The sequence below is a fragment of the Triticum aestivum genome, chromosome 3D (assembly GCF_018294505.1).
Source record: "Triticum aestivum cultivar Chinese Spring chromosome 3D, IWGSC CS RefSeq v2.1, whole genome shotgun sequence".
NCBI lineage: Eukaryota > Viridiplantae > Streptophyta > Magnoliopsida > Poales > Poaceae > Triticum > Triticum aestivum.
In genome coordinates this window covers 228,670,578-228,682,890 of record NC_057802.1, presented here as the reverse complement: position 1 = coordinate 228,682,890, position 12,313 = coordinate 228,670,578, and the positions used below count along the sequence as shown (strand labels likewise).

At 46.9% G+C, this 12,313-nt stretch overlaps 1 protein-coding gene across 1 annotated transcript in view; it reads right to left on the bottom strand.

The window, feature by feature from the left end:
- Positions 1-949: 949 nt before the first annotated feature.
- Positions 950-12,313, bottom strand: part of LOC123078290 (nicotinamide adenine dinucleotide transporter 2, mitochondrial) — a 27,619-nt gene continuing 16,255 nt past the window's right edge. Inside the window, exons 5-9 of the mRNA XM_044500746.1 lie at positions 10,486-10,598; positions 2,505-2,599; positions 2,338-2,426; positions 2,165-2,259; positions 950-1,543 (exon numbers count right to left, since the gene is read on the bottom strand). Coding sequence (XP_044356681.1) covers positions 1,322-1,543; positions 2,165-2,259; positions 2,338-2,426; positions 2,505-2,599; positions 10,486-10,598 — 614 coding nt within the window. The 3' untranslated portion in view covers positions 950-1,321. The remainder of the gene's footprint in view (positions 1,544-2,164; positions 2,260-2,337; positions 2,427-2,504; positions 2,600-10,485; positions 10,599-12,313) is intronic.

Sequence of the window (12,313 nt, the reverse complement as noted above, 5' to 3'; positions counted from 1 at the left end):
TGGATTGGCCATGAGGGCGACGGCGCCGAGATGGCCCTGCCAGAAAGGTGTCCTGGCGTGCAGCGGGCTTCCGGCCGCCTCCGTGTGAGGGGATCGCGGCGATGCCCCCGTGAAGATGGCGCCGGAGTGAGGTTGGAGGGGCGGGCCAAATCCAATCTAGCGGCAGTCTCTTGGTGTCGATGAAGGCCGATGAAGCGGATCTGGCTTTTGCTCCGCTTGGAGGTGTGGTTGCTTCTCGACGGCGATGTTGGTGGAGGTCTGGTTCGCGCTCTCTCAACAGTGCAGGTGGTGCTGGACCACGGCTACACGGCTTCGGCGGATTGGCTACGGTGACGGCGGTGCGAGACTTCAGGAACAGTGCTACCGGTACCTCGTCGGAGTGGAGATGCGCAACATTACGAATGAAAATCATGTCCGGTTTTTGCCGGCCAGCGTCGATGGCACCCTTGGGTGTCGTTCCCCTCTCTGGAGGCGACGTCGAATGTGTCGCCATCTCCCTCGTGCTTGGTGTTGGTAGTTGTCTCCGGTCAAAAGCCTTTGTCCTCTAAAGCGGCATGATGGCGGCGTCTGCGACGTCGTTTCTCTGTTGGGAGCATCGTATGAGGAGACTGAGTTTCCTGTTGGCACTCCTCTAGTGTTGATCGTGGCCCTGGCCGCTCTCCTCCAATGCTATGTATGGTCGTCGCGGATGAATCCAAAGGAAGCTGGAGTTGCTATTCTTCGAAGGTGTTCGGAGTCGATCAAGACACAGCGAGGTTCTTCGATTTTGGGCAGGTTTTCCATGTTGTAGTTGTGTTGTCGTGTGTGGCTGTCCTGAGGATAGCCGAATGTGGTGTTGTGCTACGCTCATTGTTCGCAACGAGTGGTAGATGTCATGTACTAATTTTCTCTCCTTCTATAAAGCTATGGTACGCAATTTGCGTACTCTCAAAAAAAGACACTTTCAAAGAAAAAAATGATAACATATGATCAGCTACAATAGCTGGCCAAATATTCTTCTAAAAGCTTAAATCAACGTGAATGGACAATTAGCATGCCAACGTTCTTGATGCACAAAAAAAGAAAAGCATGCCAACGTTCTGTAGACAACGATTTGCTCCTAACAACTATGCAGAATGAATTTAAAACAATAGGGTTTCTCCCTCACGGCAAAACACAAACCTCTGGATCTGTCTACTTTTACCAAAATCTGTCGTCAACAGCTATCTTTTCTCCAATAATGGACAAATGGCAATGCAACCACGATAACGAACCATTACAGCCAGAACTTACGGTTCAGCATTGCAAGCACATTGAAGATTTGTTGGTTTCCATCTTTCAATTAGGAGGACAGGAGCTGGTGCATGAGTCGATTGATCATCTCATAACTAGTAAAAGTAATGACAGCGTTCGGCGTTGTTCGCAACAAATTTGTAGCACAACCTCGGTAGAATCCAGCAATCCCCTCCTTCTGTAACACTTGCTTTATACAGTCCGTTACACCTATATACCGTATAGCACCATGGGGAACACGGCCTTGTTCTTGCAACTTAGATCGTACAACCTGCGTGTAAAACAATGACTGAAAATTTAAATAATAGCAAGGGCCTTTTGATGTGCCAACAGAAGGTGATTATTCCTTGTTAAATTAAACACATCTCTCTGTTTCTTTCTCTAATTTAACTCCTAAAGGAGATCAGATATATCATACTCCATCCATGTCAGGGTCTATTTTGTTTCATCAAGGCATGTTATTGGTGTCACTAGATATGTTGTCCAAAGAATCCTGATTGTGACTTTGTAGACGCAAACCACATATTAATGGACTAATTATTGGTCAAATCCTCGTCTGGCCAAAAATACGACTTACATTTTGTAATGGATGAAATATTTCTTTAGCCTCTCATTTCATAAGCTTATGTATTTCATTTGAAAATAGACTCCTCATTTGGAGTAGGCAGTAACAACTGCTCCATTCAGTTATCCCAGTGAGAAGTAAAAAGGCATTAAAATTGTTGCACTCCATGATTTGCTATTCCATAATGGGGACACAAACAGATCTGGCAGAAGTTACAAACTACACTGCGTTTGTACTACCATAGAAGGAGAAGCATGTATGCAGCAAATGATAAAGCATTTGGATGATGAAAGTATACTATCGAATAGGGAGGATCGATAAACATACCTCATGAGGGTATGTTATGAGCGAGGCTGCTATTTTGGATCCTGAAGAACAAATTGCTACTTGACCAGGGCCAAGCTTGTCAACTGTAGTATTGTCTGGAAAACACATACACTTTTCGGTCAATCTCTTGCCCAGATTCGTCTCACTTTTCATTGTAGAAGATATCTCATTACCTCTTTTGGCAATGTACAGCTTCGCCTTCTCGTATACTGGGAACTGGATGGCTACATGAGTAACCCCAGCTAAAGAAGGAAGAAGACCACTGTTGTCATGGAAGAAACAATCAAGGACACAACAAAAAGTAAAAACGATTGAGCTTTACAGTCAAAATGCAGACTACCTGTACAATCCACGGAGACCTTCTTCTGCTGCAATCCTACGTAACGCAGATAAGATGCTCGTGTAAGGCACCACGCCAGGCCTCATCCCTTGTGTCTTCAGGAGAAAACAGAGTAATATAGTTGTTGAATATCATTCAATGTGCCACACAAATGCAAGATTGTGCCCCAAAATTAAGCAACAACAAAAATTCATGTATGACTTCTTATAAATGATCAGGTCCAAAGATATTGTGACTTAGTTTAAGTTGTTAACGATAAACATTCAATTAAATCGGAGAGAAGTCCATGTTACAACCCTGAATTGTTACCAAAGTCTAAAGATATAACCGCGAACTTCAAAATCGTCTACTTTACAACCTCAAACATTCAAAACCGTTCAAAAAACAACCCTAAACCAGTTTCACACAGTTTTGACTGGTTTTGACCATTGACTGCCTAGTCATCCCAGCCAGTTTTGACCATTGACTGGTTCCCATGATATTCAATCAGGGAAAGTTTCAAAACGTTTTGCCAAACAGATAAATAATTATAAGGAAAATGCATATTCAGGACCTTTTGGGCTAAAAATTGGCAACAAAAAAGAAGTCTCCAGACCTCGCGAGCATCATGGATCCGTCAAGAAACCAGTGCTCAAGGTCGACCTACATGGGAAGATTCTGGGACTTGGTCCACTGAACTAGGAAGTCGTACAGGGCCTGTGACTTTATCACCTTGCAAGACTGGTAAGTGATCTTCAAGGGAAGGAGCTCGATGCGCCAATGGATCCGTCAAGAAACCAGTGCTCAAGGTCGACCTACATCGGAAGATTCTGGGACTTGGTCCACTGAACTAGGAAGTCGTACAGGGCCTGTGACTTTATCACCTTGCAAGACTGGTAAGTGATCTTCAAGGGAAGGAGCTCGATGCGCCAATTGGCGACCAGGCCCATGGCGTTTCTATTGTTGATGATGTCGGCCAGGGGTGCGTGGCTGACCATAGTGATCGGGTGAGCTTGGAGGTAGTGTAGCAGCTTCCGAGCCGCCATGAACACCCCATAGGTGATCTTTTCATAGTGGGTGTAACGAGACTTCGATGGGGAAAACACCTCACTGACGTAATACATCAGGTGTTGGACCTTCTAAGCTCGGCCTTCCTCCTCGCATTAAACCACGACCACCACGCTTACAATCTATGTAATAGCACAGATATATAAAAGCATGGATTCATCAGTTCTTGGAGCGGCCAAAATTGGTTGCTTCACAGCAGCTGCTTGAGGTTGTCCAGTGCCGACTGGGCTTCATCTATCCCGATGAATTAGTCCGAATTCTGAAGGAGACCGTACAGCAGCAAGGCCTTTTCGCCGAGCTGGGAAATGAAGCGGCTTAGGGTTGCAACCTGCCAACTTCTGGACGTCCCTCAGCTTCTTGGGTTTGCCGAGCTTTGAGATCGCCGCCATTTGGTCAGGGTTTGGGCTCGATGTCGCACTGGGAGATGATGAAGCCGAGAAGCTTGCCCGAAGGAACCTCGAACAGGCATTTATCCGGAGTTAGCTTCATCCAGAATCGACGCAGTTTAGCAAACGTCTTCACAGGCAAACGTCTTCGCGAGGTCGGCCAGGTGGCTGTCCTCCAAACCTTGAGACCACCACGTCGTCGACATAGGCCTCGACGTTGACGTTGATCTACTCGTCGAGGCACTTCCGCATGGTGCACTGGTATGTTGCGCCAACGTTCTTGAGTCCGAAGGGCATCATGATGTAGCAGAAGGGCCCAAAAGGCATGATGAAGGAGGTCCTCTCCTGGTCAGATTCTTTCATCCGGATCTAGTGATATCCCGAGTAGGTATCCCGAAAGCATAGGCGCTCACACCCCACAATGGAATCGATCACTTGGTCGATGCAAGGGCGCAGAAACGGATCCTTGTGGCATGCCTTGTTGGGGTCGGTGTAGTCAGACACACATGCGGCACGTGTAGTTTTTCTTCCGGATGAGGACTGGGTTTGCCAGCCAGTCCAAGTGGGAAACTTCTCAAATGAAACCGGCTGCCAAGAGCCATGCTAGCTCTTCTCCAATAGCTTTACACCTTTCTGGTGCGAATCAACGCAGGGCTTGCTTCACGGGTCGAGCGCTCTTCAAGACGTGCAATGAGTGCTTGGCATGTTTTGCCGATACACTAGGCATGTCAGCAGGCTGCCATGTGAAGATGTCTCGGTTCTCATGGAGAAAATTGATGAGAGCACTTTCCTATGTGTTGCTCAGGTCGGCGTTGATCTCAACGGTCAGCTTGACCTTCTGGGTGTCCTGGCCTAGCTGGAAAGCAGAGGTCACTTGACCTTCTTGGTCGGTGAGAGGGCCTCTGGACCCGCCGTCTTCTGGATTTTGGCGAGCTCAGCTTCAGCTAGGTCGACATTGGCCACCATGAAATCATGTGCGCACTTGAAGTTGCCGCTGACCATAATTACCCAGTTGGGGCCCGGCACCTTCAGCTTTAAGTACACGTAACATGGGATTGCCATGAATTTCGTGTGCGTTGGTCAGCCGAGAAGGGCATGATAGGCAAGATTGCCATTAATTTCGCGTGCGTTGGTCAGCCGAGGAGGGCATGATAGGCGCTCCTGAAAGGGATGACCTCGAAAGATAGTGTCACGGCTCGGAAGTTCGAGAGTGACAAAAACAACCTCCAAGGAGATCCATCCCAGGAGATCCATCCCAATGGCTGGGCACACTTCCCCGGCTCGATGTCGTGGAAATGGCTGGAGGTCGGCCGCAAGCGTGAGATATGCCCATCTTTTCCGGCGTCTCGATGTAGAATATGTTGATGTCGTCTTCCATCAGGACCTTGGACAGATGGCAACCCCCATGACCAAGTCGAGCACCAAGGTGAATCTCCCTAGGTGAGGAATATGTAGTCCGGAAGGTTGGACTGGTCAAACAGAATTGCACGGTAGGACCAGTCGAGGTATTGGGGACGTCGGGCACTAGCACATTGCCTTGCACTGTGTGATCTTTCAGACCCGCTAGGATTCGAGGCCGCAAAAGACCCCATCACCTTCTTTACGTCCTGGGGGAAGACCTTCTCGGGATGACTGCCACCCTTGGGGCACTGTTCTCGAAGTCGTTGTTGCTTGTTGGGTTTTCGGCGACCAACTAGTCGTTGAAGTTGCATTGTCGGCTTGTGTGTGTCGCCTGGTAGCCCATGTAGGTGTGGTAGCTGCAAGGCCATCCATTATCTCATCATAGGTTTTTCTTGGGGTTTTCCCCTTCAGCTGCCACATGCACTACTACTTGTTTCCAGGGCCGCTTCCTTTACATCGTGGTGTTGTACTCCGCCGCGGCGACAAGGTCAGAGTCCGACTCGACATTCTTGCGCTTGCGCTTCTGGTTCTGCCTGGAGCGATCACGGTAGCCCCTTGACTTGGAGGACTCGGGCTTGTCCTGGCAGGTCCAGTTTCTCCTGCCGGCTCACACGGACTCTTCGTCGGCCACGAAGTTGTTGGCGATTTCCATGAGCTCGCACATACACTTCCAGGCCCCGAATTTGAAGGCCTGAATAGCCAGCTCACTGGAAACATCGTCCAAAGAGTTTCTCTTATTGAGCCACCACGAGATGAACCAGCGGATTGTATCCTAAAGGCTCTTGAATGCAATAAGTGAGGTCATAGGCACTGCATGACATCTGGTAGGTGCCTTCAAAATCTGTCATGAACGCATCCTAGAAAACCTGGCACTTGTAGATAGAATTGGCTACGAACGTAGCAAAGTGCATTCAGTTCATCTCCTCTGGCTTGGTTGACGACTGTGAGGTAGTCGGCCAGCCAGTTGTCCGACTTGGAGTCGCCCATATATTTGTCGATGCCCCGCACCTGGAATTTTGGCGAGAAAGGGTGCTCGAGGATGTCTTTGATAAAGCATGCCAAGTTGATGAATGCCGCCCAACTTGAGTGAACCGGGCTAAGGACCTCTGGGTCCCACCGGTACCGTGGTGCTCTACGAGTGCGAAGGGCTCGGATGGTATCCCACGCATCGGCCGACTTACGAGTCGGTCTTGAACCATGAGGGTCAGATCGAATGGTGACGGGCGGCCTAACGAGTTTGAGCTGCAGGTCGGTTGCAATTGGGCACGAAGAATTGGCGTTTGTGCGCAGCTCAGAGGTGATCGCTAGTCGGTTGCGCATCTGGGTTGACATGCCGTGTTGCACCACTGTTGCCTTGATCACAGTGTTGAATCACTTGGCCATCGGTTGATCTGACCTGAGGTTGATGTTGTCGTGCAGATCCACACGACCGCCATGGGGTTCCGGAGAAGGGTGAGATAAACCATTGCGTCATCGAGCTACCAGTCCAGGATGGAAGCGCGGGATGGAAGTTTAGCCGAGAGTGCACACGAAGCAATTACCCAAGTTCAGGCCCTTACGGTGGAGGTAATGCCCTACACTCCTGCTAGATTGATTGAGGTTTGGAGTACAATGATCGCATAGGTGTATTGAGACTAGATTAGATGTCTATCCCTAGGCCTCACTTATATAGGGGACAAGGCCTAGGGTTTACATGAGCCCATGTTGATTACGACCCGGTGGAGATACCCCGTGATCTCCGAGATAGCCACGCTTGATCCCCAAGTAAATAGCCACGCCCTGAGGAGCCCGCCAGCCAGAAAGCGGGCATGGGCCGCATCATGGCCTGATGGGCAAATGTTCGGCCTGGCGGGTCGACTTCCGGCCCGCTGGTGTAACCCGGTACATGGCACTGTCATTCTTGTTCCCCTTTTTTTCTCAGCTTGCTCGACATATCTATCACAACAATGCCAACTAGGGTACATAGTCATTCTTCGAGCAGCTTCGGGCGTTGGCCATCGCCTGATCTGGTTGATCAATAGCACTCCACTCCCTGCAAGCACCGTGCCACTATTGCCACACCGCTGATAATCTCGACTCCGGCAATGTGTGTGTCGTTGGAGATCGTTCGACTATGCATGGCTCGCTACACATGGTCCTTCTCAGCTCTGGGTCATCTCAGCAATAGAGCAGGAGAATCACACAGTGGCACCCCTTAAAGTGCCTTTTCTCACCTCTTTGATTGCTTGCCTTGTCGCTGTTAGACTGTTACCATTACCGGAGAGAACCAAACAAAATGAGCAATAGTCTCAATAGAGACACAACACGATGTAAAATCATTACAATAGCATTTGTGTTAACAGTGCCCTAACCAAACACTTCCTTAGTCTCAATAATAAGCATCCAAGTAATACAGCTGATCTTTGCTAGATTGGTCAACATCCTAAGTTGTGTGTGTATTGTACGTTGTGTTCTCTTCCGGTTTGGTAAAAGAAAATATCAGGTTTTACAACTTAAATTTGGGAACACCATATATATGCCCCTGGATTCATATTAAGACGATGCCAACATGCGACAGCCCAATGGATAGCGTCATCCTTTACAAGGTTGAGACTAACCTTGCTAAATATCTTGTGTCTGGGGCTAGGATTTACTTGAATTAGTTGTTAGACAATTATGCACCTTGATCAACATTAATACAAGCACCATTTACACTAACGCTGTGTTTGGATGTCTGTATTGGGCTGTCGAATTGGATTTGGTATTGGCTGCTCTCAATACAGGTGTTCGGATGTACTCTGAAACATCACACCAAAACTGTAACGAATACACAGACATTAGAGCTCGCAGGCAAACTATCGTCCCAGCGATTCGGAGCCCTCTCGCTCTGATTTCGGTCGAATTGGCTCTTCAGCAAAACATAGCGGTTAAGGATGATATGTTTGTCCCACGACCACGAACAGAGAAAAGGGGAGGAAACGAGGACAAAAGAGAACACAACGATCAACCACGGCAACGCAGGTATCTTCGGCAGGCCGTCCCTTCCCTTCCTCCTCCGCCACCGTCCCTTCGTCTCCTCGCCACAGTTCGATCTTGTCCTCCCTGGCCCTGGCCCTGGCCCTGGCCCCACACCGCCAGGTCCCATCTGAGCTCAAGCCCATTGTTGCATCCCCTCCAACACCTCCGAGGGGGAGCTGATGCACTGGTTCATCGATATTCAAGGAGCCATTGGATGCTGCCGAGACCGATGTGGTTCATGCGCTATTGGGCTCCTTCCGGCTATCCAGCTTCACAGGAAGACCGGGGGCCAGCTGCCAGGAGGACCAAGGGCCGGCTGCCCGCATGGCGTGGCGTGTTGTCGAGGAACCAGACCTCTTATGTATCTCAAGAAGCTCTAGCTCGACAGGAACGAGCCCTGTTTTGTATCTTTGTTCTTCAGGTTCAATTGTTGTTCTTTCGTCAGTACTATGTTTCCGTCAAAATCTGTGTGCTTACGTTTCGCCTTTATAGAACACTTCCAAATGTGTTTGCCATATAGTTAACGAATAATTGCAACCATGTGATTTTCAATCGGAATGTCATAGGGCTAAACAATCCAGCGCGCCGCAAGGTTGAATCTGAACCTATCTATTGTTTTGTCAAATTTGGAACTATGTCATGTTTAACTTGAAGCTATCTGAACTATTGTGTTGTTAAATTTGGTAAAAGAAATCCTATATAATCATCCAATTATAGTCACACATTGTAAACAAAATTGTTTTGATGCGCATACATATGTTGCTATGCAATTCCATAGTTTGCCATCCATACATGATTCCGTACTGAAACCTCAGTATGATTTCGTGAGCCAATTCAGTTAACACCCAAATAACCGAATTCGTATTCATGTCCATTACAATTTCATGGCTGAACTGGAAATGAAACCAATTCAATATGGAGGCCTCCAATACAGACATCCAAACAATAACAAAGCCTTTAGTCCCAAACAAGTTGGGGTAGGCTAGAGGTGAAACCCATAAGATCTTGCGACCAACTCATGGCTCTGACACATGGATAGCAAGCTTCCACGCACCCCTGTCCATAGCTAGTTCTTTGGCGATACTCCAATCCTTCAGGTCTCTCTTAACGGACTCCTCCCATGTCAAATTCGGTATACCCCGACCTCTCTTGACATTCTCCGCACACTTTAGCCGTCCGCTATGCACTGGAACTTCTGGAGGCCTGCGCTGAATATGCCCAAACCATCTCAGACGATGTTGGACAAGCTTCTCTTCAATTGGTGCTACCCCAACTCTATCTCGTATATCATCATTCCGGACTCGATCCTTCCTCGTGTGGCCACACATCCATCTCAACATACGCATCTCCGCGACACCTAACTGTTGAACATGTCGCCTTTTAGTCGGCCAACACTCAGCACCATACAGCATTGCGGGTCGAACCGCCGTCCTGTAGAACTTGCCTTTTAGCTTTTGTGGCACTCTCTTATCACACAGAAGGCCAGAAGCTTGGCGCCACTTCATCCATCCGGCTTTGATTCGATTGTTCACACCCAAACACAGCGTAAAAGAAACTAATGCAAGCCAAGGTATACAATCAGTCTTGCATGATCTTAATACTCCATCCTTTTGGGTTTACAAGGCCCCTCACAAAGAAAACCCATACCAAGACAGTCATTAACATTTCAATCTTTTTTATTAACCACATCCTAAAATGCTCGCTATAATCTCCCACCTAATTTCCCCCCTTTTAACTCTGCCCATGCACGGCCAATAGCACAAAGGAATTGTTTTGCGTATGATGATTTACATCTGATCTGTGTACGGCAACGTGATCCTATGTTTGTTTTTCAAGTAGCGATGTGATCCCTTGGTGATTGGCTACCGTCGGACAAAGATCCAATGAGAAATCATCGGACATGTAGCACTACTCATAGCACAGTTAGTGCTCGTATTAAACTCTGCAAATCAACCAATGAGTAAATGGTCTAGCGAGTAATGTGGGGACAGGATGGCAAGGGTAATGGAATTTGCATTAGCAACATATCTGATTTTGGTAAGAGGCCTTCTAAACCCAAAAGGTGGGAGTATATAAGATATGTGCCTCTGTTGCAAAAATAAATTGGGCCTTCTGAAATAAAGACAAGCATAACAATGTAGTATACATACCTGTAGTCTAGTCTTCACAACCCATAATGGATTAGTTGCAACAGCTGTTGCAATCCCTGCACAGGAAGCAGCTAAAATATTTTGCTGTATGGACAGTTCGCCATTTTTAGCATCTGCAAAATGAACAAGAATAGTCAGGAGCTGACACCCGAGTATGTACGTTGTTCTATTATCTGCATCAACAAAAATAGAACATGGCTAATGTTTAATATTTAACATGGTATGCTGTCAACAATCAGTACAAATTAAATTCTTGTTTAAAAAAATCCACTACTGTGGGTTAAAAAAAACCACCATTAATTTATCATAACAAAAATACATCTGCAGACAAAAAAACACCACGTGGGTAATATTTATGCCAAATTTTCTCCTCGACAATGTGATGTTGCATCAATTGCCCAGACACTCTGAAAAACACAATTTGCCAAGTACCATTACAAAAATCCAGAATTTGCTAGAAAACAGTCACTAAATTAACTCCACATGTTGGGAGGAGAAATAGCACCTATGAAATGCCTAATTTGCCCCTGGCTTGAATGAATCAAATTGTCTCAACCGACTGAATACGCATGTTCAAATGTTGTTAAATTGCTTCAGCTAGCTAGGTGATAGCTGTAGTATGTGTGCTTGAGCTTGATTGCTAGTGATATGTGTGCTTATATCAGCTTGTGCTTTTTCTAAGTAAATTGTTAAGAAAAAAATGGTGAATAGATGTGTTAAAACTGCTAAGTGTGGTGCATGGTGCAAGTGAAAAAAAGGTAAAAACCATTTTGGCTCTTGTAGCAGGGGATAATAAATACGTCTCCATAACCGAATGGTTAAATAAACACATTTTGCATGCAAAAGGCACTGAATCAGAAAGACATTACGAATTTCATGTAAGGACAAGGAACCAAATACTTTAAAATTATCAAGGCCACTAGTAGCAAAAACCAGTAAGTACAACTTGGCACCTGGTAGTGACAATCTTTTAATGTTGCTAACCAGGATTAAGATATACATTTGACCTGATAATTTATCAGCTCAGTAAAAAAGATGGAACATCTTTCTTGCAGATTGAATGTATATCAGGTGTTCAATCTAAAAGTCCAAGTGGGAAGAAAGAGAGAAAGGCGAATCCTAATACAGTATAACTGTGTACAGATAAAATTTTCTTCCATTCCACAGTACAAAATCAATTCAACTTCAACTCTCAGTATCTTCCTTTCATCTGCATGGGCAGCGCCCAAACTACTCACTCGTTTGGAGATGTCCTATATGAATGTCAAAGAACCCCTATTTCATGTGAAATTCAATCGCTGTTAGGTCTGATGAAGTAAGGTGCATTTAAGATTGTTGCAATAACATGGTTTTGTCCTGTGGAACATGTTGCTGTGAAGAATGTTTGCTATGATTAGCCATGTTCTGCTACTTTATTGTATGGCTCTGAGCTTACCTGTAGTTAATACAACAAGGAGCAATGTTTTTAAGGCGCTAAGGCGAGGAGCTGGGGCCGCAGCATCAGGAAGGAGGGGACTGAAGCAGGGGAGGGGGCGGGAGAAGAGAGAGGAGGGGAGAGGGGCCAGATGGGGAGCAGCAACCGGAGAGGAAGCTGGCGGATCTGGTCGCCAACGGCCGCCTAGAGAGGAGAGGAGGGCGAGGAAAAGTTATACGAGGGGAAAGAAGAGAGGACGGAATCCATCCATACCTTGTTGCCGGCGGCGCAGATCAAAGCCGTGGGTGGAGGTTCTTCAAACCCCAGTCACCAACATCCGTGAGAGAGGAGAAAGCCCTTTCTCCGCAAGCGTTTGGTGTGGACTGGTCAGATTCTCTCTTTCTCACCTCCTTC